The 25,293-nt window shown below is 42.1% G+C and overlaps 1 protein-coding gene across 1 annotated transcript in view; it reads left to right on the top strand.

Annotated features, from left to right (window-relative positions):
* COL22A1 (collagen type XXII alpha 1 chain) overlaps positions 1-25,293 on the top strand; it is a 326,761-nt gene that overhangs the window by 264,982 nt on the left and 36,486 nt on the right. The window contains exons 45-50 of the mRNA XM_009213647.4: positions 1,093-1,206; positions 4,159-4,212; positions 14,818-14,871; positions 16,665-16,718; positions 21,001-21,054; positions 25,107-25,160. Of these exons, the coding sequence (XP_009211911.2) occupies positions 1,093-1,206; positions 4,159-4,212; positions 14,818-14,871; positions 16,665-16,718; positions 21,001-21,054; positions 25,107-25,160 (384 nt within the window). The remainder of the gene's footprint in view (positions 1-1,092; positions 1,207-4,158; positions 4,213-14,817; positions 14,872-16,664; positions 16,719-21,000; positions 21,055-25,106; positions 25,161-25,293) is intronic.

The raw sequence follows: 25,293 nt of genomic DNA, 5'->3' as shown, positions 1-25,293 counted from the left end.
GAGAGCTCTTCAAGACACACACCCACTGTGGTCCCAAACTTATCACAGTGCCCGACACATAGTAGGTGCCTTTCAAGTATTTTTTCAATGAGTGAATGACTGAATGAATAAATAAATTAGCAATAATGGCTAAATGTGTGGGCATTATCTATCTATGTATCTGTGTATCTATCTATCTATCATCTATCTATCCATCTATCTAATCTTTCTTGAGAGTATTCTAAGTGCTTTACTTGTGTTATCCATTAAATTCCTATTACAAGGAGACAGGCAGGGTGGATGAGAGGGAAAATTAGAGAGAAGGGCATGGAGGAGGTAAACCACGAGGCAGGTGGAGGAGGCAGGCTGGAGTACAGTCAGGTGAGTTTTGTTTAGCGCATAGTGTGCTCCAAACTGTAAGATCCGACAAATCAGAAAACACATGCTCTGGGCTCAGAGGACTTTAAATTTACTCAAGGAGTAGTATTTACCTGCCGTAAAGAAGTAGAACAAAGGCCAACTCCAGGGACCATTTATTAAGTGCTTACCTTGGGTAAAAAATAAAGCTAAGCATGGTCAGAGCCTGGATTGTGTCACAGAAACAAAGTCCCAAGGGTGTGTGCCTGTCGCCTTGTTTATCCTTCTTCCTTGTTCGGAAACCACTTGGCTTGGGCAAACTGAGAACAGAGAATTCAGCTCCCAGCTTGGCCTCTAACATCAGGGACAGAGCATGCTATTTTTAGTAATACTAAATGTTTGTATTAAATCTGCTCTGTTAATGTTTTCAGCTGCTCACAGATCATTTTACATGAATTTTTGACATCATTTCCTCAGGCTATCCTTCCAGAAGTCTGCGTGGAAGTAGGAGGAAATGGAGGAATAGCCAGACATGTCAGTGCCGAAACCTAACTTTCAGTGAAGAAAGGGAAAATGCAAAGTTTAGACACAAAAGTATTTGGATCATGACTCAGTCCACCTATTTGCTTTTCTATCTTCTCTGGTATTTAAAAACAAAATCTCCATCTGGAGAGGTAGCAGCCGGGGCTACTTTGCTTTGCTTTGAAACTGTGTTTGCTAGTCATTCTCTGTCCCTCCCTCTCTCCCCACTCTCAGGATGTGTGCAGTGACTGCCCTCCTGGCCCCCCAGGCCTCCCTGGTCTACCAGGTTTTAAGGGGGACAAAGGTCTCCCAGGAAAGCCAGGGAAAGAAGGCACAGAAGGGAAAAAGGTAAGGAGAAAAGGGGAAACTTGATTTTTATCATCACAATGAAAATATCATTCTGGAGATCTCATATTGCCCTAGCTGCCTCCAAAGGTGTTCAGGGTTTCAGGGGTTCAAGATTCAAGAGAGATGAGGAATACGGAGTTGTGGGACACAGCTATGGAAATGATAAGAACTGGTATCTATGGGTCTTCGTTACTTTAAGAAGATGTTGATTGTGACTTTCCAGTACATGCTGACACCTGGAAACATATACTCATTCAGATACATTCCTTGCCTCCCCATCTTTCTCCCTTCCTTTCTTTTATCATCCAACAACTTTGCCTATCTACTATGTAACAGGCACCAAGATAGGCACTTCAGACTCATAGATCAATCAATGGATCCGTCCATGCATGCATGCATTCAATCCCTTGTCATTGCCTGTTTATGACACCCCATTACGTGTGTCTTATGTGTCAGTCAACATGTAGACAATGGGGAGGTTCAGAAGAAAAAGGCTGAGACTCTATTCTAAAGGAGTTCGTGGTCTGTCCTGGGGCAAAACAGAAGTAGGGAGTTTCATGGGTGCCGGGGAAATAGAATTAAAAACCAAATCTCCTCCCAACCCAGAAAACTTCTTCACAAAGGTAGAAGAGGAAGAAAACCATTTTAATATTTAATTAAATTTAAACTCGAATATCACGTGCATTACAGACAATCTGTTAAGAGGTGGTAAGGACAGGAAGAAATCTCACTCTTTTGTATAGCTAAGCAGATAAAGTCCATTACAGACATTTTCTCAAGGTAAGCAATAATTGGTCCTCAAGTAGGAGGTCTTGACAGTGCTATTTGTCACATATGTTCATCTTAGATTCACCTGGTAATTCAGATGGCCCTCTGTCTTAGCTAATTGGCTTTATCTAAAGTGAAAATAAACGTCTTGCATGTTTATGTAAGAAGGTAGTGTTGCAACTTGGGGAGATGCCATCCCCTAGAAATTGGGAGATAGAGGTGGATCTTCCTTGCTGATCATATTTCACAGAGATGGATCCTAACTCCTAGAGAAAGACATTCCTGGGTCATCAAACTGGAAAGAAAAAAAAAAGTCTTCTTTGCCTTTTAAAAGGATTTACACACATTTCAAAGAGACAGATAAAGAACTGACAATGATCCGTTTTCTAAAGTAAATGCTTTAAGAAAAAGACTTAGGTGAGATTCTCTTTCTTTTCAAAAAAGAGAGAATTAAGCCTCTTATTTGTAGTTTGTATCTTACCCATACATGGTACAGGGAATACAAACACAAATGTGAAAGATGACCTTTATTCTGACTCTCTGAGACTTAAGCAGCGCTTGTTCCCTTTCCACTGATTCAGCTACGCAGGCTATTTGAGCATAGACCCCACGGGTGTGCCACAGTCCTCGAAATTTCTCCATACACTCCGGGACCCTGGAAGGGACAGAGGCCAATCCTAAAGCTAATTTGACTAAGAATAATTTCACCTAATTAAATTCTCCTGGTGATCAACTTATTAAAAACAGGCATTTATTTGATTTGCAGCATTTCTTGTATCATATTTTATCAGATAGTAAATAAACATGTTTGAATGTTCTTACATCCATGTCATAAGCCTTTTCCATTGCCTTAATTTTAAACAGCTCGGAAGATCATTTAGTTCATTAAGATAAATGGGTCTTTAGGAGTTTATTCCAGGAGTCTTGACCTCAAAGATTCTTGATATCAGTGCAGAGGCTGTCAGGATGGCATTTCTGAATCACTTAGGGAAATGTTTAGATCAGTCTTTTCCAGACCTTTCTACCACAGTTGCTTTGCTTCAAATCACTGGGAATGAGGTTTGTATTCTGTGTGTTTACTGCAACTGCTACACAGTGATTCTGATGTTCAGAACCACTCAATGCTCCACGACCCCTGGCAGGACCTGGCGGGGGACCGAGAACCCCCACCCTCCCACCTGGGTGGTCCTTTCTCAGAGTCAAGCAGCTGACACTCCAGGTATTACAGAGCTTGAAGTGAAAATAACCATAAGAAAATGGCTATGAAAATAACTACAAAGACCGCTCAATATGTGCCAGTGTAATTATACATGTACATATATTTATAAAGCACAAACACACACACACAAATGAGATGCTCCATAATTCAGACTCTATTTCTTAGTGCAGCACACTTTTTCTCTCTTCTCAACTATATTAGTTATCTATCACTACATTGCAGATTGCTCCAAAACTGAGTGGCTTAAAACCACAAATATTTATTATCTCAAATTTCTGGGGCAGAAATCCAGAAGTGGTTTCGCTGGGTTGTTCTGGCTCAGGTCTTCCATGAGGCAACCCTCAAGCCCTGAGCTTCAGTCATCTCAGGGTCCATCTGGTGGAAGATCCCCTTCCAACCAGGTTCACTCTTGTGGCTGTTGATGGAGACCTCAGTTCCTTACCACATGGGCCTCTCTGCAGAGCTGCTTGAGTGAGATCAAGACATGGAAACTGGTTTTCCCCAAAATGAGTGGTTGGATAGAAAAAGTGCAAGCTGGAGGGGGCGGGGCGGGGGTGTGGCAGGCCAGGGTGGGAGTGAGCCATCTTATACCCTAATCTTAATCTCAGCAAGTACACACCATCACTTCTGCCATGTCCTGTTGGCCATATAGACCAACCGTGGAACAAATGGCAGGACGGCTGCTTCAGGTTGCAAATATGGGAGGCAGGGGCCATCGCGTCATCTTGGAGACACACCAACTAACCACATCAATGGTGGGTTACGCCATGGTTGCACAGCCACACTCAGTACTACCACTTGCCTATAGCCTTTGCTCAGACAGGCTAGGGGCAGGGGTGGCTGCCAGGAAGTCCCAGTGGAAAATCAGTGAATGGAGGTGTGAGGGTGATGGCTTGGTGATGACCCTGGATGTGGGCCAGATACTCATTCTTGTTTCCGTTTTTTTCCTTGTGTCCCTGATATAGGGAGAGCCTGGACCTCCAGGCCTACCAGGGCCCCCAGGAATAGCTGGACCACAGGTCAGTGAGACTTCATAACCATCTGCATGGGTCTATTCTGCTCATCTCAATGGTTAATCTCAATGTAAGGAAGAGTGATGGCCAGCCAGTGTAAAGGAGTGGTTTTGAAAATCAGAAAACCCCTGTTCTGGGTCTAAGCATGGCACTGACTGTCCTATTGACCATGGGCAGGTGACTTCAACTTGTGGAATCTCAGTTGCTCATTTACAAACAACTGCGTGTTGGAAAGTATGAAATGCATGGAAGAATTGGACTGTGTGGGACCTGCTCGTTAAGACGTGAGTTTTTTGGTCAGACACCTCCACAGTAATGACAAAAATACAAATGGTGTCAGGGATTTGTTAAAATTGAGTGATACGATACATAAAAAGAACGTGGCACTCAGTTGAAAAATACTAGGAAAGTGCTTTTTGAATGCAAGCGAGCACTGTTATTCTCATGTGAGTGATAAGGCATGTCTAAAAGCAGCTCTGTGGCTCTGTGGTTTCCCAAAGCCAGGGAGGCTGGCCTGAGAGAAAGGGGGGTATAATCTCAAACCTAGAATAGGCAGGGAAGCTCTCTGACTGTCAAAACAAATGTGCTGGGGCTGGAGCTGTTTGAGCTGTTGGTGGTGATAGTATTTAACTCTAAGAAGAAAGTGCCTGAGTGCTGGTATGGGGACAGATAGACCCACACCCTCATTCCCTTCCCACTGTCATTGGTGCTCCCCAGAGTGTGTTCCCTTATCTCTCGTGGTCTCTGTGCTGCTGCAGACTAAACACCTTCCCCACCAACACTTGGGGCCAAATGTGTCCCCGTGTCTCTTCCTGAGGCCTGGCTGGACATAACATGCCTCATCTGATAGAAGAAGTGGCATAAAATTGTCACTAGGAGAGAAAGTTCAGAAGCCAGGCCTTGGGGTGAGAATTCCATCTCAGCTGTGTGACTTTGGGATAGTTTCTTAACCTCTCTGGCCTTTTGTTTCCTAAAGTTAACAAGGGACTATAAAAACTATGACCCTACAGGCTTATTACTGTGCCAACTGCAGGCAAAATGCTCCCATCAGTGCCTGGTACTTTGTATCAACTGAAGAATGACAAAGTGTGGCTATTGTGATACCTCAGTTCTTGGTTGAAAATAATTTAAACAAGAGACACACAGCAAAGGAGATGCAGCATCATGTAATTTATTGCAAAAGAAAAAGAATACTTTGAAAGTTAGGGGCAGAACAGACAGTACACCTGAGAGAGAGAGGATTCAGGGTGGGCTGCTCGTGAGGATGAGACAGCAAAGACCAGCACTAGGGAGACTCCCTTTATGGGAGCCTTACATGATTATTCATAAGGAGGTGGGAAGAGGCGTTACTCATAAGCATGTTCTGAGTGGTCCTCTGGGTGCACATGTGCAGTAGCTGTACGTACTTGTTCATACGTCACATGTCTCATTAGCATCTTAAATCTCCACCAAGGGGTATGTTTTTTACTATTATGAGCAAAGGGTCAGTTTGAGGTTGGGCAAAATCAAACTGCACATGCTCTCTAGAGGGGAAAGTCCCTACTGAAGATAGCTTTGCATGGATGAGCTTAATTATAATATGAATGCTGAGGCTTATTGTGTTGCTTGTCCTTACTGTCACTACGGACGGTTGCTGTATCCCGAGAACATGACTACTTCCTTGATTGCCTATCCTGTCTCAGGCCCACAGACTTGGAAAGGAGATCTTTATTTCTCACATAGGATTGCACTTGCAGGCTGTCCATCCTGCAGGCTGGGAAGCATAGCCTCCGGCAGAAACCAAGAGCAAGTGCCTCAAGGGGAGGGTAGAAGCAGCAGGATTTATGCTGAGCAGGCTGGTCAAATGCATGTATTTAAAAAGCTATAGGAGAAGTCATGAATCTTTATGGAAGGAGAAACATGTGCATGGGAAATTGAGTTTCATGCCTCATCATGGGTCATGTGTTCAAAAAATGGCAGCATTAGCATAATCCAAGGGTGGAGTTTTTAAAGTTTTGAAACCTCTGACATCAAAAGGTGAAGCAGAAGACGTGAAAGCTTTGACTACACATGCTCTGTGAGTTGGCCAAAACCAGTCCAGAGATGGTGGTCAGGCTGGGAACTCAGTTTTTAAGGATTTTCTAGGTCTCCTTGGCCAAGAGGGGGTCTGTACAGTTGGTTAGGGGGCCTAGGATTTTATTTTTATTTCTCAATTGTAAGTGCTCATTTGACATTAGCTTTTTTAGCCCTTGTGGTCACAGTGGTGGCAGCCCCATATTTAGGGTGAGGATTTGGGAATAAAATCGAAGAAGTCAGAAACCTCAGCAACCTAGATAAATAATACTTTAATGCATTATTATTATTATTATTTTTTGAGACAGAGTCTCACTCAGTTGCCCAGGCTGGAGTGCAGTGGTGCAATCTCAGCTCACTGCAAGCTCTGCCTCCCTGGTTCACGCCATTCTTCTGCCTCAGCCTCCCGAGTAGCTGGGATTACAGGCACTTGCCACCATGCCCGGTTAATTTTTTTTAATTTTTATTTTCTGTATTTTTAGTAGAGACGGGGTTTCACTGTTTTAGCCAGGATGGTCTCGATCTCCTGACCTCGTGATCTGCCCGCCTTGGCCTCCCAAAGTGCTGGGATTACAGGTGTGAGCCACCGTGCCTGGCCTGCCATATTTTATAAAATTTAAAAGTAATGCAATCATTTCATGAGGAACAAAATATCAAAATTTAAAATAAAGACATGACCCCACCCTCCACTTGAATGACCTACCTAACTCACTTCTGCCAAATACCAGCGGCGTCAGATACCTGTGTTTATTTACATTTTGCTACTTCAATCATCTTAAGTTATTTTAGATTGACTTTGACTTTTTAAAATATTGCATAGGGGTCAGGCACAGTGGCTACCACCTGTAATCCCGGCACTTTGGGAAACTGAGGCAGACAGGTCACATGTGGCTGGGAGTTCAAGACCAGCCTGGCCAACATGGTGGAACCCCGTCTCTACGAAAAATAGAAAAATTAGCTAGGGATGGTGGTGCACATCTGTAATCCCAGCTACTTGGCCAACATGGTGAAACCTCATTTCTACTAAAAACAGAAATTAGCCAGGTGTGGTAACACATACCTGTAATCCCAGCTACTCGGGAGGCTAAGACATGAGAATCACTTGAACCCAGGAGACAGAGGTTGTAGTGAGTGAAGATCGTGCCACGGCACTCCAGTCTGGGTGACAGAGTGAGACCCTGTCTCAGGAAAAAAAAAATTGAAAAAATAATATATATAAAATAACATCCCTATGCAATCTATTTATCTGTCTATCTATCTATCTATCTATCTATCTATCTATCTATCTATCTATCTATCTATCATCTATCTATCTATCTATCTATCTATCTATCTATCTATCTGTCTGTCTATCTATCTATCTGTCTGTCTGTCTGTCTCTCTATCTGTCTATCTATCTATCTATCTATCTATCTGTCTGTCTATCTATCTGTCTATCTATCTATCTATCTATCTATCGTCTGTCTATCTATCTGTCTATCTGTCTGTCTGTCTATCTATCTATCACCATCTATCTATCATCTATCTATCTATCTATCTTTATCTATCTGTCTTGTCTGTCTATCATCTATCTATCATCTATCTATCTATCTATCTATCTATCTATCATCTATCTATCTATCTATCTATCTATCTATCTATCTATCTATCTATCTATCTATCTATCTGTCTATATTGCATAGGGATATTATTTCTCTTGGCTTCTCAGCAACAGGTATTCAGTACCCAAGGTGAGTGATTCACTTTCCTTACCATAGGCCCAGTCCTGGAAAAGGTTGTTGGCACTGTTATCGTGACTGTAAAAAAGCAAGCAAAAAAACCAACCATTCTGTGCTGTGACAACAGCACCAGCTTTGTGGTGTAACAGAATGGAAAACACCCAGGTCTCCCAGACGCTAGCTGGCAGGTTAAGACGTCTAGCTATCATGACCCGTGGACTGTGAAGATTTAGAGGTTTTGACAGAGGCAAGACTCCCGCATCAGGAGTTATAGATATCAGATCTCAGTGCAGATAGAACAAGAGATTTCCCCGGGGCAGTGTTAGACTGAAAGGCATCAGGAAAGTGCAGCATCTTCAAATGTAGGAGCTCCTTACTGGGCATGACCTTCTCTTTCTGGGATCGCCAGATGAGGCCAAGCTTCTCGCTTTGTAATTTCAAATTTTACCTGATCCTTAAGTAATCTTTGCTGTCAACTTGCTGGCTGCTGGGCTTAGCCTCTGCTGAGGAGGAATTGCCTTTTTTTAAAAAGGTGGAGTCTTGCTCTGTTGCCCAGGCTGGAGTGCAGTGTTGCAATCTCAGCTCACTGAAACTTCCACCTCTCAGGTTCAAGCGATTCTGCTGTCTCAGCCCCCTGAGTAGCTGGGACTAAGGTGCATGCCACCACATCCAGCTAATTTTTGTGTTTTTAGTAGAGATGGGGTTTCACCATGTTGATCAGGCTGGTCTCAAACTCCTGACCTCTTGATCTGCCCGCCTTGGCCTCACAAAGTGCTGAGATTACAGGTGTGGGCCACCACACCCGGCCAGAATTGTCTTTATTCAAAGAAGTAAAGCATATCAATTAAACAGATAAGGAGTTAGCTCCATGAAGTATGGACTGTTTTCTCCTTCAGCCCAACCCTGCATGCAGTGCTGATGTTTTTAGTAATGGCCCTGCTTTTGTTCCCTTATAATTTGCTTCAATGGAGGGTTTGCTCCTTTAAGTACCCTGAGAATAGAAAGCTTCCATCGAGAAAAAAAGAAAACAATTAGTGCTGCATCTGAAAGACAAGGGTTCTTCTTGCTCCATTTAGGAGTTGATGGTCACTCCAACCACAAGAAGTCCTTGGGGCATGTGGTCTAACCCTGCATGATGAGCCCCAGGCAGTTGCATTGGGCAGGGTGCTCAGTGTTCCAAGGAGCAGGTTAGTATCTCCTGCAATGGTCAGCATGATGCTAGGAGGCAGAGCTGTTGTTTCACTTTACAGATGAGGAAACTAAGGTTTAACAAGATTAAATGCCACAGCTACAAAACTAGCAGGTACTATAACTGGGGTTGACCCCTGCTAGTCCAACTTCAGTACCCCAAGTAGTTATTGTCCTGTCATACTCTTTAGTAATAGCTGATACCAACACCAGCACCCAGGACAGCTCCTAGCGGGGTACAATGCTTTAGTTTACACTATATCTGCTAATGCTCCTGTCAGCAATAGCTGCCCCTTATCACCACTTATTGTTGAGAAAATGCGTCACAGAAGGGTTAAATGTGTCCTCCGTGGACTCAGTCTATTGTGGTTCTTGGCTTCAAAGCCAAGCCAACTTCTATGCTTGTCATTTACCCCACACCACTTTCCAGAAAATAGACAGAAGGACTGTTTCATTTCCTCTCTGTTCAACTTCATTTATCAAATAGTATCTCCGCTAGACTTGGGGATGTGAAGATGAGTTTGTAAACTGAAAATGCTACCCTTGATGGAGTACTTACAATTATTGTCAGCATCCTTTCACAACCAAAGGCTCTGGGCGTTCATTGGTCTCATGCACTGCCAAGAGGGTTTGGTTCCTTTGCAATTGCGGCACAGCATCAGGGAAGCAGCTTCCCCAAGATTTATCTTACAGATTTGCAGCTGCTCTCTTCAGTGGCCAGCATGAGGAGATTCATGCCACATGGTCAACTACAGAGCTCCATTCTAGCACTATGAACTCGCATAAAACACTGACTTTAAGATACAGGGTCTGGAGATTGTTGCTGCAGTTGTGATTATGATCCGTGTAAAAGAGAAAGAAGCAACAGGATGGTAACCACAGCAATGACCCTGGGAGCTTGTATTCTACAGAGTCAGATGTAAATGCCTTGTCTGGGTTGGAAATGATGACCATTCTGTCCCCTACAAAAAGCGTTTTTATTTCTTTCTCATCGCATGTTACCAACCAGTAGTAGGACCTAAAGGGGGCCTGTCGTGGACCCAGAGACACCCAATGAGCAAAAGTCCTCATTTGGAGGGTATGGATGACTCCGAGGAGGCAGAGATAATACCTGCTGCCATTGGCACTACCTGAAAAAGGCTTGGGATTCCCATCCTGCCCAGAAAATAACCCGGAGCCACTTACTCCATGTTCTTTCCCACAGCAGAAAATTCTTTCCATCCATAACTGCCACAATTCTGAAAGATTCTCACCAAGCATCACCTTAACAGTTTCCTTTCAAGTCAGGAGGTATATAGAGAGGTCAGATATGGGCCATTCCTTCCATAGCCTGATTCTGTGACAGAGAAGAAAGACCCACAAGCTTGCAGCGAACACTTAGGAATGTATGATGGAGGCAGGAAGCCAAAAAGGGCCGTGGACACAGGCCTGGGATCTGGAAGCCAGTGGTCCCCAACCCGCTATGCCTTTTATTAGTTAAGTGAATTTTCCTTGCTAATTATAGGACTTGGGCATTTATTTATTTGAACCTTGGGTCCCTCATCAGTACCTCGTGTCCCTCATCTGAAAAAGAACTGTACAACCTGTCTCAGAATGAGAATGTGAGAACTGAAGAAGGGGAATTTACAAATCACAGCAGGTAGGAAGCATTTAATACATGTAACTGCAAGTGGTCCTTATAATACTTGCTTCATTTGAGTTAACAACAACCACAACAAATTGTCAGAAGAAGAGTAAACAACTGAAAGAAAACTAACACCATGGAACAAGGGGTAACCTGTGAAGGCCACCTGGAGGAGGTAGGATTTTAACTGTCACCTGGAGGAGGTAGGATTTTAGTTGTCACCTGGAGGAGGTAGGATTTTAATTGTCACCTGGAGGAGGCAGGGTTTTAGTTGCATTGGAGGGTTAGTCAGGAAGTTACCAGCTATCGATGGAGAAAGTTTTTCCAAGCAGGACAACAGCACATAAAAGTTTAGGAGAAGGGTTTGTTCTGAGAGTAGTAGAGAGTTACTAACTGGGGAAAGTTTAGTCCCTGCCCTCAACAGTTTGAAAACCTTTTGAGAAAATCGCCTGTTCAGTGTATTCATGAAGGACAGCACTCTTAGAGCAATTACTGGTATGAATGTACCTTCCAAATGATTGTTTTATCATGTGCTTAGCACATGATGGTGCTGGAAAAATGTAATTAAAAACAAAATCTTCTCCTAACTCAGAGAGGTTTTCCATGAAGGTAGAAGAGAAAGAAAACAATTTTATTATTGAATAGCATTAAACCAGAATGTGATTTGCATTACAGACAATATGCTAAGAGACTGCAAAGACAGAAAGAAATCTACTCTTTTAGATAGCCAGGCTGATACAGCCGCCTATCACGTACATGTTCTCAAGATAAGCAATAACTAGTCCTCAAGCGAGAAGATTTAATGGTACCACATGTTCTTCCTAGATTCACCTGGTAATTGCGGTGGCTGTCTGTGTGTCTGTGTTAACTAATTGACCTTATTCAAAGCAAAGGTAAACTTCTCACATCTTCATGGCAGGAAATGGATTTGCAACTTGGAGCCGGTCATCTGCTGAAGTTGGGCTTCTACTGTTTGACAGGAACTGGGAGATAGATAGGAATGCTATCTTCTTTGTTGATTCTATTTCAAAGAGATGGTTCCTAGGTCCTTGAGAAAGACATTCCCGGCTTCCTGGGTCACAAAGCTAGCAAAAGTCTCATTTAGCTTTTAAAAGTATTTACATACCTTTCAAAGAGACCCCCCACCACCAAAAAAAAAACCCAAAAATCTCACAATAACAAGTTTTCTAAAGTAAGTGTTTTCAGTAAACAGAGTGGGGCAAAGTTTCTTTCCTTATTTTCAACTGGGGGAATTAAGCCCTGGGAATGGCTCTTTAATAAACCTCTTCTGAAGAGGACTAAACTAACAAAATGATGAACTGGTAATCTCCCTGGAATATGAATTCCCAGTGGACAGGGTTTTTATCTGTTTTGTTGATTGTTATATCTCCAGTGTATAGAAAGGTATCTGGCCCATGCTCAGCATGGTCACTCAGTCTTTCTGACTATAAATCCAGTGCACTTGACGTTTTGAAACTAGTTGGACAAGGCATCATGGTCTAGGAAAATAGCCGGAAAAGTAATACGGGCAGAGAAAGCCAGCTTGGATATTTGATCATCAGACAAATGGATCTGGATTAGATTCCAGACCTTGCTTTCTATAAGCTTTGTGAGCTCAGGTGAGTGACTGAACTGGGCTGGACTTCAGATTTATTATCTAACACTCTGATAATAAGCCCTACCTCATAGAGTAGACTTACTGGCTCAATAAGAGAATAAAGACGTATTAAATATTTTTGCATTAGTTCAGGATATAAACAAGGAAATATATGTAATGGGATATCATGTGGGAAGCCTTGGCAGAGTTCCTGGAAGAGTCGGGGCTCTGTAAATGTCAGCCCCCTTCTCTGGAAGGAAGTGAGTCAGGCTTGGGGGTGGGTGTGTTTGCTTTGATCCCTGACTACGTTGGAGTAGGAGACAGGGACAACTGTGGAGATCCTTGAGCTGCTGACATTTTCCGTGTTGCTACATGAGTGTTGAAAGTATTCTAAACCCAGACTGAGGACTGGAATTTGAAAGGAAGCCATTTACTTTTAAGGTAATTGTCCTAAATGTTAAGGAAGCAGTGGGCTATTCTATGTCACTTCTTTTCATTGAGTACAACATGGTCTGCAGACGGTGTGCTGCCTTTATTTAGATTTAGAAACAGTAAAAATAATTACATAGAAAAATGTCAGAAGAAATGCTCTTTCTCTCTGACTCCATTTTTTTCTCTTCTAAACAATAGTATTTAGCACTTCACAGATATGAGCTCGCCTAACCCTCCTAATATATCACAGGAAGAGAGGGGTGATTATTGTGTAGTCACTGTCATCAGTGGTCTGCTGAGGTGGTAGAACAGTCTGGATTGAAAGAGAGCTGGACTTGATGTTTCCATGAGAGAATTTGGGGGCACTGGACCCCTGGAAGGACCCTCCTAGATGGACCTGCCCCTCATCCTTTATTTACTAGATGAACAAACTGAGACCAGAGAGGGAACATTATATGTTTAAGAATGCAAAGATAAGGGGCGACAGGCATGGAACCACAGCTAAGATTGACCTGCTGCCACAAACCTGTTTACTACATAATGCATTCTTTTAAAGGAATTGAAATGCTTTTGTTTAAAAACATTTTACAGAAACACACTCGTTAACAAAGGTAGAGCTAAGGTAGATAATAGTTAAAGGATTGGAACCTTTGGCTGTTACTTTCATGGGTGGTCTGTAAAATGTATTTTTGGTAGGTTGTATATTTTGAGCATCTTGATGACCATGATGATGATGACAATGGCAATAATGATGAGGATGAGGATGATGGTGATGATGACCATAGTTGTGGTGTTGTTGATCATTATGATGTAGACAATGATGATGATGGTGAAGATGAGGATGATGATGGTGATGGTGACAGTGATGATAATTGCTCTGGTCGTGCTGATGTTGATGGTGATCGTGATTATGATCGTGATTATGGTGATGATTGTTATGGAATAATAACGATGGTGATGGTGATGATAATGATCATGATGATCATCGTGGTGATAATGACAAAGAGAGTGATGATAGCTAATGTTTATTGAGAGCTAACACACAACCTGTTATAAGTCTAAGCACTTTGTCTATTGTAGGTCATTTAACTCTCACAGCAACCCCATGACAAAGATTATTTTATGATTCTCGAAGCAGACAGAGTTTAATTGTCTTGTCCAATGACACACAGTTAGCAAGTGGCAAAATAATAAAGATAATAATTATACCTAAGATATTGAGCTCTTACTGTGTTCTGGGCTCTATGCTAAGTGTTTCCCATTTATTATTTTATTCTGTAACATTTCATGGGGTAGGCATCATTATTTTCTTGTTCTTGCAGGTTACAAAACAAACAAACAACTTGAGTAATTTTAGTGAAGTGGCTCCTCAAAGTCTCACAGCTAGTAAGGGAGGGAGCAAGAAACTTATGTGTGGATAAATTCTTCCAAAGCTTCCTGTGTGGTGCTGCTGCTCCTCCTGCCACCATCTAAACTTCTGCTTCTCCCTCACCCTCATACCTATTCTGCAAGGCCTGCAGACCCTGGTTTTTTTCTGCCTCTTTTCCTGCCACACCTGGAACACCACTTTTTTTTTAACCGACCCTTTTCTCTATAGCCTGGACCACTAGCCTATCCCACACTACACCCACAGGTAGAACCTAGGACAACTACTCATCCTTTTAATGGTTTCCAGTGCCTACAATTAAATCTAACATCAGATGTTGACATGCAAGGCTCTCAAAGAAATGAACCCTGCCTGCCTCTCCAGCCCCATTTCCTGCTGCCCCCTCTCCAACCCCGTACTCCAAATCCCAGTTAAGCCATTTTATCACACATCCTCAACAAGGCCCTGTTTCTATCTATCTGCTGCCACCGTGTCTGAGCTACCACAAGAACTTGATAAGAGGTTTTTGCGGAATGAATGAATGAATGAATGAATGCATGCATGCATGAAAATGCTTTTTGTTTCTCTGTTAAAGTTTCCAGTGACATCTTTCCTTTCTGTTTTTCCTTTCAAGGGAAGTCAAGGAGAACGTGGTACAGATGGTGAGGTTGGACAGAAAGGTGATCAGGTAAAAATTCACTTTATAAGGAACCATTCACCCTGAGAAGGAGCACTGTTTCTCCGAGGTGGCTTCCATTGTATAATGTCATTCCTTGTCCTGTGGCATTCCATTCCACCCCTCCACCCTTCCTTCCTTCCCTTCCTTCCTTCCTTCCCTTCCCTTCCTTCCTTCCTTCCTTCCTTCCTTCCTTCCTTCCTTCCTTCCTTTCCTTCCTTTCCTTTCCACTTCCTTTCTTTTCCTTTCCTTTCCTTTCCTTTCCTTTCTTTCCTTTCCATTCCGTTCCTTCCGTTCCTTTCCTTTCCTTTCCTTTCCTTTCCTTTCCTTTCCTTTCCTTTCCTTTCCTTCCTTTCCTTTCCTTTCCTTTCCTTTCCTTTCCTTTCCCCTTTCCTTTCCTTTTGTTTCTTCCTTCCTTTTCTTTCCTTTTCCTTTTTCATTTCTTTCTTTTTGTACTATTTTACCTTTACTGTTTTTCACTGAAATGGTCATTCATTACAAAATACCCTCTTCTTCCCTCCCATCATCTCAAGTTACTGTTACCTTGCTCTCTTGGTGCTAGCTGAAATGCTTCACAGACACTCCATGCTCTGGTCAGTGCATATCCAGGCCTGCTGGACCACTGCTCCTAACGTGCTATAGGATGGTACCAATGAGGGCTCGCTGCTCTCTCTGTGGATCTGAGCATGTCCTCCCTATCGTCCTCTATCCAGTGCAACCAGCTGATTTCTGCCCAGTACAATTCTACCAGCTTTGCTGCTGTCATCCTTTTCCCTGTTCTCTTTTCTCTCCTCTCCCAACTGCCCTCCCCTTTACTTCTCCCTCTCTTCTGCATCTCACAGCCAGTGCTCATTGTCAGCCAATTCCATGCCAGGTACTGCACCTGGCTCTGAGATCTGGAATGACTCGCGGACAGACTCCTGACCTCACTGGGCTTGCAGTTCAGTGAGGGCATGAGGGACATGAATGAGTAACCCACAGGCAGTGAGATGAGAGCTGTGCTCAAAGTCTGAATGAGCTCCTTGGCTAAAGTCTCTTCTATATTTGGAAAAACAAAATGTGTTTGGATTATTCTTATAAGAATGACTTATTAAAGGCAATGTACTCTACATTGAATGGTGTAGCCTGTGGTTTCAGTGGTAAGGCTTGGAGGTGGAGGGCAGAGAAATCATTTCTTTCTTGGTGGTTTGTTTGGTTTCATAACATTGTTGTACAAGACTAAGTGTTAGATTCCAAGCTTTGTTCTATAACTTTTTCAGCTTATTCTATAATATGCAATAGACTTCTCTACACATGGAGAAACAAATCTCTTGCTTAAAATAACTGTAATATTGCCGGGATATGAAGGCTGTAATTCAGTTAACCTAACCATTTCCATTGTGTACATTGTGTTTGTGTGCATTTATTTGTGTTTTATGTTTTTATTATGAAACACTTCAAGCATATGTAAATAATAAAGACTGTAATAAAATGAACCTTTATGTACCCTGCACTTAACCACAACCACTTTCAATTATTATGACCCCTCCTGTTTTCATTTATATCCTCAACCATTTCTCCACACCCCCTGCCCACACCTTATTTTGAAGCAAATCCACTTTCAGGATATATTTGTTTTTATAAATGTTGTCAGGTACTATTGAGATACATAAAAAGAAGTCCCTTTTATTGTCAGTGTCTTTAATCAAAATTGTTTGTAGGGTTGGAAGGTGGATTCTGGATTGTTTCCTGAAATTTGATATTTGCACAAAGTAAAAAGTATTTTTTAGAGTCATTTTAAAGAATTGCATCTTTTATTTTCCTAGGGTCATCCTGGAGTTCCGGGTTTCATGGGGCCCCCAGGGAACCCTGGGCCACCAGTAAGTAATCATTTTTAATCCCCTCCTCTTTTGGCCTTGACATTTGAATGCATATCTGTACTCACCAGGCATGATATGATGCTGAACATGTCTCTCATTTTAAGGGATGGGCCAGTACCCAAAAGGTGACAGAGATGACCCAAAAATGCAAGTCCCATAGGTGTGTGGGGGAAAGTGCAGAGGGTCTGGAGTAGGCTTGAGGGACCATGTAATTAGAGTGATGTCGGGATTGGGGGACATTGGCAAAATGACAGATTTGCTTCTTCTTTTTTCAAATTGAACTTGGGTGGGTAGGAAGCCAGTATTTCAAGGTTATCATGTCAAGCAAAGAAGGTAGAAAATGAGAAATCGTAAGCAGCTTTCCCCATGTTATAGGGAACCTGTCTTGTTATTATCTCAATGATCTCCACTGGTCCCCCTGAGCAGATGTTCTCTCTGCTCTTACAGTAGCTGTAGCCTAGACATTGACTGGTGCCCTTCTCAGCATTTCCCTCTCCCTTCAGTGTAGGCTGCCCATAGATTAGTCATGTTCCTCCTCTGATCAGAGTCCACTGCCATTGCAGCCCACATATCCATCATGGGTAGCCATGGCAACAGGTACGGGAAATTAGTGTTCCTGCCAAGCCCAGGATCAGTCCCCTGGGATTTCCCATGGGTTCCGCACGAGACCCTTGTCCCAGACCTTGCAAGGAGAGGATTTCTGGAATGACTGAAAGACCACTGAAAAGGAATCCCCTTCAAATAGGAAATACCCTGTTCAAAAGTATAGTGAAAAGAGGTTCAGTTAGGAGTATAAATTTAAAATATATGAAATTAAGCTTGCTTTGTCTTCTTTTTAAACAACTCGACTTCTAGTTGTAACTGTGTGTTAATTAGGAGAATAAATTACGTTGTTTTAAGTGTATATTTTCAATAAAATCAGATGAAAGCATGACATGGTATCTTTCACTTCATGTTGACTTTTAGAGCAAACTCACAAAAAGGTAAATTATCTACAAAAGCACTATTCAGTTTCCCAGAAAGCCTACTTTAAGTCTTTAATATTCAACACATTTTCCTCCCAAGTGCCTTTGATGTTAATATTATCTTTAATTTATCAGCCTCACATCTTACCTGGCCCAACTCTGCCATGTGCACATTTGTGAAGAATATTGTAGGGAATTTATCAGTTTGCTATCATTTAACTTCACAAAATTCTACAATTCTTTCAAGGTTTATAATTTCACTTAGTAATTTCTTTGCACTGTATTTGCATATTATTGGATTTTGTAGCATCTGACAATCAGCAAAAAGAGAAACTGATAATGATGCGGATACAATCGGTAGTCGGGAGAGGTGTTAGTGTTAAGCAAAGAGGGGCATTTGAGAGGCAACTAATTTTACTTAAAAATAGTTTATTCATGAATAATTTTATATTATGATGACATTAGCTTCCTTAATGACATTGTACACCTTAACAGCTGCGGATCTCGGCAAATGAATAATGGATTACAGCCTCATCCCCACTCCACCCTGGTAGTTCCAAACCCTATAACATGTTCCCAGTGAAACCAAAACCCTGATCTCTTCTCACTGGAAGCTGCAGTATGTTAGAACTCTATGACTACTGTAGGAAATGACTCCTGGCTTATTATTCTCATGCTAGATGATGTATCGGAGGCCCAGAAACAATCATAATCAGAAGCCAGCTTGTCTGTCTCCAGCTGATTAATGCTTTCAGTTCACTTGGCAGATGTTTATTGAGCTTCTATTTTGTGTTGTGCCTTGTACTGTTAATAGACTGTGGGAATGGATGCTGAGGCAGCTGCCTGTTTAGGTTCAGCAGCCAGTCATGCAGAAGCAACTCCGCAGCAGAAAATTAGCCTTTCTGGTCATGGATGCATTGTTTTAGTTCTACTCTTTGTTGTTGCTTGTTTTCAAGTGCTTATTAATTGTCAGGCCCTGTTGGAAATACACAGGGATATGGGTAGCGAGCTGACAAAGCTCTTTCTTTTGGTGTTTATTTTCTGGTGCTCAGTCAGCATCCTTATTCCAGATAAAACCCTTACCCCATCCCCATATGCAGGAGGAAATTTTATTCCAACTTGGCAAGATTCCAGACTCTAGGCTGCCAGAAGGTTTTTATCAAAGTTGTGTAGAAAAATTTAGATTTGTTATATTAGCTTTGGACTAGATATTTAATTAAAGCATGAACCTTAGGCTACTTGTTAAAATATTATCACTATCCCTTTATTTCATGAACATTTGCTGGGTCCCTACCTAGTAGAAGCGATAGAGACACATCCAACTGCATCCTGCCCTAGAAGTTTGTCATACATGGAAAACAAGACAGATCTTCTACAGCTATCTCAAATTTCCTGGAGGTCCAAGACCATGATGTAGTCATTTTTGTATCTCTAACATGTGGCTCGTACCTAGTACAATTTAGGCACTCGATAAAAGTATGCAATGATTAAATAAAGGCTACTGGAAAGACGTCAATAGAGTACTGTGGGAACTTGCTTGTTTATGCTTTTATATTTAGTTAATATCTGCAGGATTCCTTGTCTTGGGGTGGACAATAGGCACTTCTATTTATGGAAGTTCCCTATTGGACAGCCCTTAGCATTTCTCTGGTGCTAACTCCTTATGTGTCATGAATTCCATTTTCTCAGCAACCCACATAAAATAGGCGCTGTTCTTTTCCTTCATTTTACAAAAGAATTGAAGCACAGAGGGGTCAGGTAACTTTCCTGAGCTTATACACCTGTTCAGTGGAGAAATGGGGTATCGGCTCAGGAACTCTGACTGTAAGAGGCTACACTCTGACCAATACCCTCTCTTCTAAGCCTAGCACCTTGTAAGCATTGCCTCATTACTCCTCCCCTTCCTAATGGCATGTGCAGTTTCCAGCCTTTCACTGTTAAGGAAACTAAAGCTTAGAGATGTTACATGACTCAACCAAAGCTAGTAAGAGGCATAGGTGTGAATTTGTCTAAAGAACTGCTGCCTTTATAACCCAGTTAGTTCGACTTCTAATTCATTCATTTATTCAAGAATATTGGATATTTACTATATCCCAGGTACCGTTTTAGTTCCAATGAGGAAGGAAATAAAATGGAAGTTCTTGACCTCATGAAGTAGGAGGTGTGTGGAAGGAGATAGACAATAAATAAATAAGAAATAAATAAACACTAGCATGTCAGATGTTTGCAGGTGCTGTGGAGGAAGGTAGACAGAAAAGGACAGGGATGATGAAGGGTAAGTCTTTCAATTTGGGGTCTGGTAGGCAGAAAACCTTTCACTGAGAAGCTGATATCTAAGCTAAGACCTGCAGGATGGGAGGGTATGAGGCCTGTGCATATGTGGGGGACTAGAATATAGGGGGAAGAAACAGCATATGCAAGAGCCCCCAGCAAAAGTGTGCCTGGAGCTCACTTTGAGCTGCTTGCTCAGCTGCATAGAAGTCTTCTTCCATTCATCCATCTGTGCATCTCTTCACCCTTGAGTTGACACAGCAATTGCCTTCCTAATCTCCTGGAAGATAAATCTAGTTGTCCATGTATTGCTTTTTGTCCTGAAATGTTACTGGATACTAGCTGAAAATGCCCATCCTGAAGTGAGTTCATTTACTGTTTTCAAAGGGGTAACTGCCTGGCTAATGCATTGGCCCTTCCTAAACTGTGGATGCTGTTCTCCCAACATCTTGTATTCCCAGAGAATAGCTCAGCCTGATGAAGAGGCAGAAGCATGTTTGAAATATTTATGGTTCAGGAAGCTAGGAAGGGGCACAGAATGTAAGATCTGCATGTTGCTATATTAGGCTGTTTTTACATTGCTACAAGGAAATACCTGAGGTTGAATCATTTATAAAGAAAAGAGGTTTATTGGCTCAGTTCTGTAGATTGTACAAACATGGTATCAGCATCTGGTTGACTTCTGATGAGACCACAGGGAACTTCCCATCATAGAGGAAGGCCAGTTGTGTCACATGGCAAGAGCAGGAGCAAGAGAGTAAGGGTGGGGAAGTCCTAGACTTTTAAACAACCAGATCTTGCATGAACTGAGTGGGAGCTCACTTGTCACCAAGGGGATTGTGCTAAAGCATTCGTGAGAGATCTGTCCCCATGATTCAATCACCTCCCACCAGGACCCACCTACAATGTTGGGAACCACATTTCAACGTGAGATTTGAAGGGGACAAATAACCAACCGTATCATTTGCTTTGTATTTAAAGCAGAGGGTGCTAATGACCTCTGTCCAGATGCACAAGAAACTAGCTTTCTACCTTGTCTTTTTTAGGGGGCAGATGGAATTGCAGGAGCTGCTGGACCACCAGGAATCCAAGGGTCACCTGTAAGTTCCTCAAGGAATGGGATCTGTTTTTAGTCTATCTTTAGCCTTTCTGGAACCCCAAGTGTCTACCAATCCTGCTCTGGTCCCGTGTTACTCCTGTGGCTCACATATTTTTGAGGTTCTTTTCACTTCAAGTCTTGCAGTGAAACTGCAGGAGGGTTTGCTTTCTGTTGGACCCCTGGTTACTTTGCTACTAAAGTAAAGGTTTGGTTGAAATGATATGCAAATCTGTGATTCCAGAATTCAGTTTACAACTGTCAATGCAAATAGGTCCTAGATTTAGGCGCCATATCTCAACTTCTTGTCAGTGTGGTTTCTATTTTGAGCAGGTGCCGGGAAATGGAAAAGCTCAGCACTAACTCACTTAGGACTATGGTGTGCACCAGGGGAATATCAGGCAAGAGGCAGCTATTGTTATCCCAACTGTTCAAAAGAGGAGAGTGGAATTAAAAAGAAGTCACTAGTCAAGGACCCCGAACCATAACTAGTGGAGTTGGCTTTTGAACCCAAGGCTTTGATCTCAAAATCCAGATTTCATTTCGTGAAGTTGCCAGAACCGTTCTTAGTTTCAATGCCATAAAGGGTGAACCACAGTTTAGTAGGTATTATGTTATTAGCCAATACATGCATGGCATGTAAATGAATATACGGTACATAAATATTCCTTACCTCATCTGACAGCTCCTCCCACTTCAGCCCTGTAAGTTAGAAAGGCCGTGAATCATTATCACCGTTTTATAAATAAGGAAAGTGGGAATTGGAGAAGTGAAATGTCCAGTTCGGGGTCACGCAGTGAGGGAACGTCAGAGCCAGGCACAATTCCTAGGCCACAGGAATCTCACCATCATATTCCAAGGCCAGCTAGCAAGCAGGCCATCCCTACCCTGGTATCTCTGGAGTTCTGTGTGAAGGGCATGTGCAAAGGACATTATTACTTAATAAGACTTCCTCCATGTCAAAGGAGGAGGTCAGAGTCCCATGGGGTTATGTCACTTGGTCAGAGTCATACAGGAAATTAGTGTCCAAGCTGGGAGTTGAGTCAATTTGAGATTTCTCAGTTCAGTGCTCCTTCTGCTATTCCACATTGACCCACCGTGTGGGTGGTCCAGGCAGCCAGAGGGATGCTGAGTCTGAAAAATCACAGCCACCTGGTTCTGTTTAGGATGCTCATCTGGTCAGTCCTCTTGAAGCCACCCATCTAGAAGTCCCAGGATGAATAAAATATAAAATATACTGGGCTGGGCACAGTGGCTCACGCCTGTAATCACAGCTCTTTGGGAGACCGAGGTGGACAGATCACGAGGTCAGGAGATTGAGACCATCCTGGCTAACACAATGAAACCCTGTCTCTACTAAAAATACAAAAAATTAGCTGGGCGTGGTAACACATTCCTGTAGTCCCAGCTACTCGGGATGGTGAGGCAGGAGAATCGCTTGAACCCAGGAGGCGGAAGTTGCAGTAAGCCGAGATTGCACTACGGCACTCCAGCCTGGGCAACAGAGTGAGACTCTGTCTCAAAAAAAAAAGAAAAAAAAAAGTGGATCTCTGATATAAAACTTTGACATTCTTAGAAATGAAACTGTACTAAATAAGATTTTGATTCTGTCATGGGACTGCTCCTCAAGCTATGGCAGCACTTGAAGCTGTCCGTGGTGCTGAAACTTTACCATAACCGTCAAACCAGAATATAGTGTAAGTTTTCTTTGCCCAGTGAGCATTGGTAGTTTCAAAATAGAAGTAATTTTTTTTTTCTTTTTCTTTTAGACAGAGTCTCACTCTTGTTGCCCAGGCTGGAGTGCAGTGGCATGATCTCGGCTCACTGCAACCTCTGTCTCCTTGGTTCAAGCGATTTCTGACTATTTTTTGTATTTTTAGTAGAGACGGGGTTTCACCCTGTGGGCCAGGCTGATCTTGAACTCCTGACCTCAAGTGATCCTCCTGCCTTGGCCTCCCAAAGTGCTAGGATTACAGGCAGGAGCCATGGCGCCCAGACAATAGAAGTAATTTTTAAAGGTAAATGGGGGCAAAATTATAATAAAAAGATACATACAAACCTTAGTTCTGTTATATTTTGAATTAAAAGACAAACTGTTTGGCAGACTTTTTGACACAAAATTAAGGCCTTTGCTTTGATTTTTGATAATGAATGGAGTCCCTTGTCATCAGTCACGTAAAAAGAATATCCACTGATCACTTTTTGTTATGTTTTGAAAAGCGGTTTGAAAATATAACAACATATGTGTAACAATATGAATGTGGAGTTCTAGATTTTTAGAAATTTTTTCCTAATCTTTTGTAGGTGTCTTATATTATAGCTATATCGATTTAGATGGTGAGTGCTGAATGACTCACTTTTGGCCAGTGTCTTCAAAACCCTGCCTTAACTTCCATAAAAAGTGTATTCTTTTTTCCACCTAAATTTTACTGGATTGTTTAATCAACAATTGTATGACTTTCATAGCAAATAACTGATGCAAACAGGCTTAGGAACAAGCACACTGACCCCTTGCAAGCCTTCAACTCATCCGGTAGGAACAGTCAAGCAAGGGTGTACTGCAGGCAAGGGTGTACTGCAGTGTTGTGAACAGGCATGGATGTTTGGAGAGGATGGGGAAGCTGGTTTATAATGGGGGCTGGTCAAGTGGAGGTTGGTTAAGAGTCTACCATGCTTTAATTTTCAGCTTCTCTGCCAATGGAATTGGTTTCTAAATAAATAAAAGTATAGTGATGGCAAGAAGACTGAACAGGGAGTCAGAGGTGGAGTTCTTTCCTGGATCTGCCACATTCTTATTATGGGACCATGCCTTCCTCACCTGCGTTTTAAGAGAATGGTCTAACACAGTACTTGGCAAACTTTTTCCATAAAGAACCAATTAGCAAACACTTAATGCAAAATCAGCCTTTGACAACATGCAAACCAGTGGGTGTGACTGTGTTCTGATAAAACTTCATTTAACAAATCTGGTAATGGGCTGGAGTTTGCTGACTCCAGTCCTAGATCACTGGTGTTTCCACACTAGGGAATTTGAAAAATAAGCATCCAGGAAGGAACCCAGGAAGCTCCATTATCAATAATTAAAAATCTGTAGTAATAGCTCTATCTTTGTCTCAGGTTGACCAAAAATATCCACTTAGTTTTCTTATGTGTTTGTAGGTGTTGTGATGTGGGGAGGGGTGAATATTTTATTTTTTCCTGGTAGTTATGATGCATTGGCCTAAACCTTAAGAATACCTCATTTTGTTGGCATGTGAATTAGAATGTAAAACCTGGCATCCGTGTCTTATCTCCCAGTAAATACTAGTAGGAGATTAGAAAGTTGTCAGCTCTAAATACTCACGATAAAGACACGGGGTGATATGATAATACTCACCATGATAGGAATTAGGGCACTGATTAGATAATACTGATTTATAAGCTCTGATTGATACTTATGTAAGTCTTTGATGAATAAAATGGGAAATAAAATATTAATTAATGAAATTTGGTACAACAGTTTTTCAAATACAAGAAAAGAGAGAGTAAAGCAATTATTGGTAAAACATGTAAGAGCCTCTGGAAAAAATGATGAAAATAATAAACTATCCACTATGCATGCCACCGGTCTTCTCCCCACTTGTGTACAGTTCTGTATGCACAACACCTCAAGGTCCTGAGGTATATGCTATATGGGTAGAGAATGTGAACTTCAGGAAGTCTGGGGACAAATACAGAGTTGGATCTGGACTCAGGTCTTGTGGATACTAAAACCCCAATAGCTTCTTCCCACAGGCATTCCAATATTCAGTTTTCCCTAAGCCTGTGTATTAATAATATGGCCAGAATGAGTCCTAGTGTGTGTACCAAGAGGGGTGACTATGCTCAGTCCCAGGGAACCTGACTGCCTTGGGGGAAACACAGCTCAGAAAGCCATGAGGCTGATACAGAAGCACCCTTTGTTTCTTACCACTCACTCCCCAAACCCATGAATGCAGTTCCGTGTGAAGTCAGTCATTTACTTCCAAAAAATCCAGCAAAGGTTTTCATGGTGTTTTTATGTCTTGGATCTTTTAGGGAAAGGAAGGCCCTCCTGGCCCCCAAGGCCCATCTGGATTACCTGGAATCCCAGTAAGTGGCTTTTATAAAAACAAACAAACAAACAAACAAACAAAACCTAGTTTCTTTTTATAAAAACAGGGAAACAAAAATATATTCTGCTGTCAAAACAAGTCCTGGCCACTAGTGGAATTTTGAATGTTGT

This window comes from Papio anubis, chromosome 8 (assembly GCF_008728515.1).
Source record: "Papio anubis isolate 15944 chromosome 8, Panubis1.0, whole genome shotgun sequence".
NCBI lineage: Eukaryota > Metazoa > Chordata > Mammalia > Primates > Cercopithecidae > Papio > Papio anubis.
This window is presented reverse-complemented; position numbering and strand designations above follow the sequence as displayed.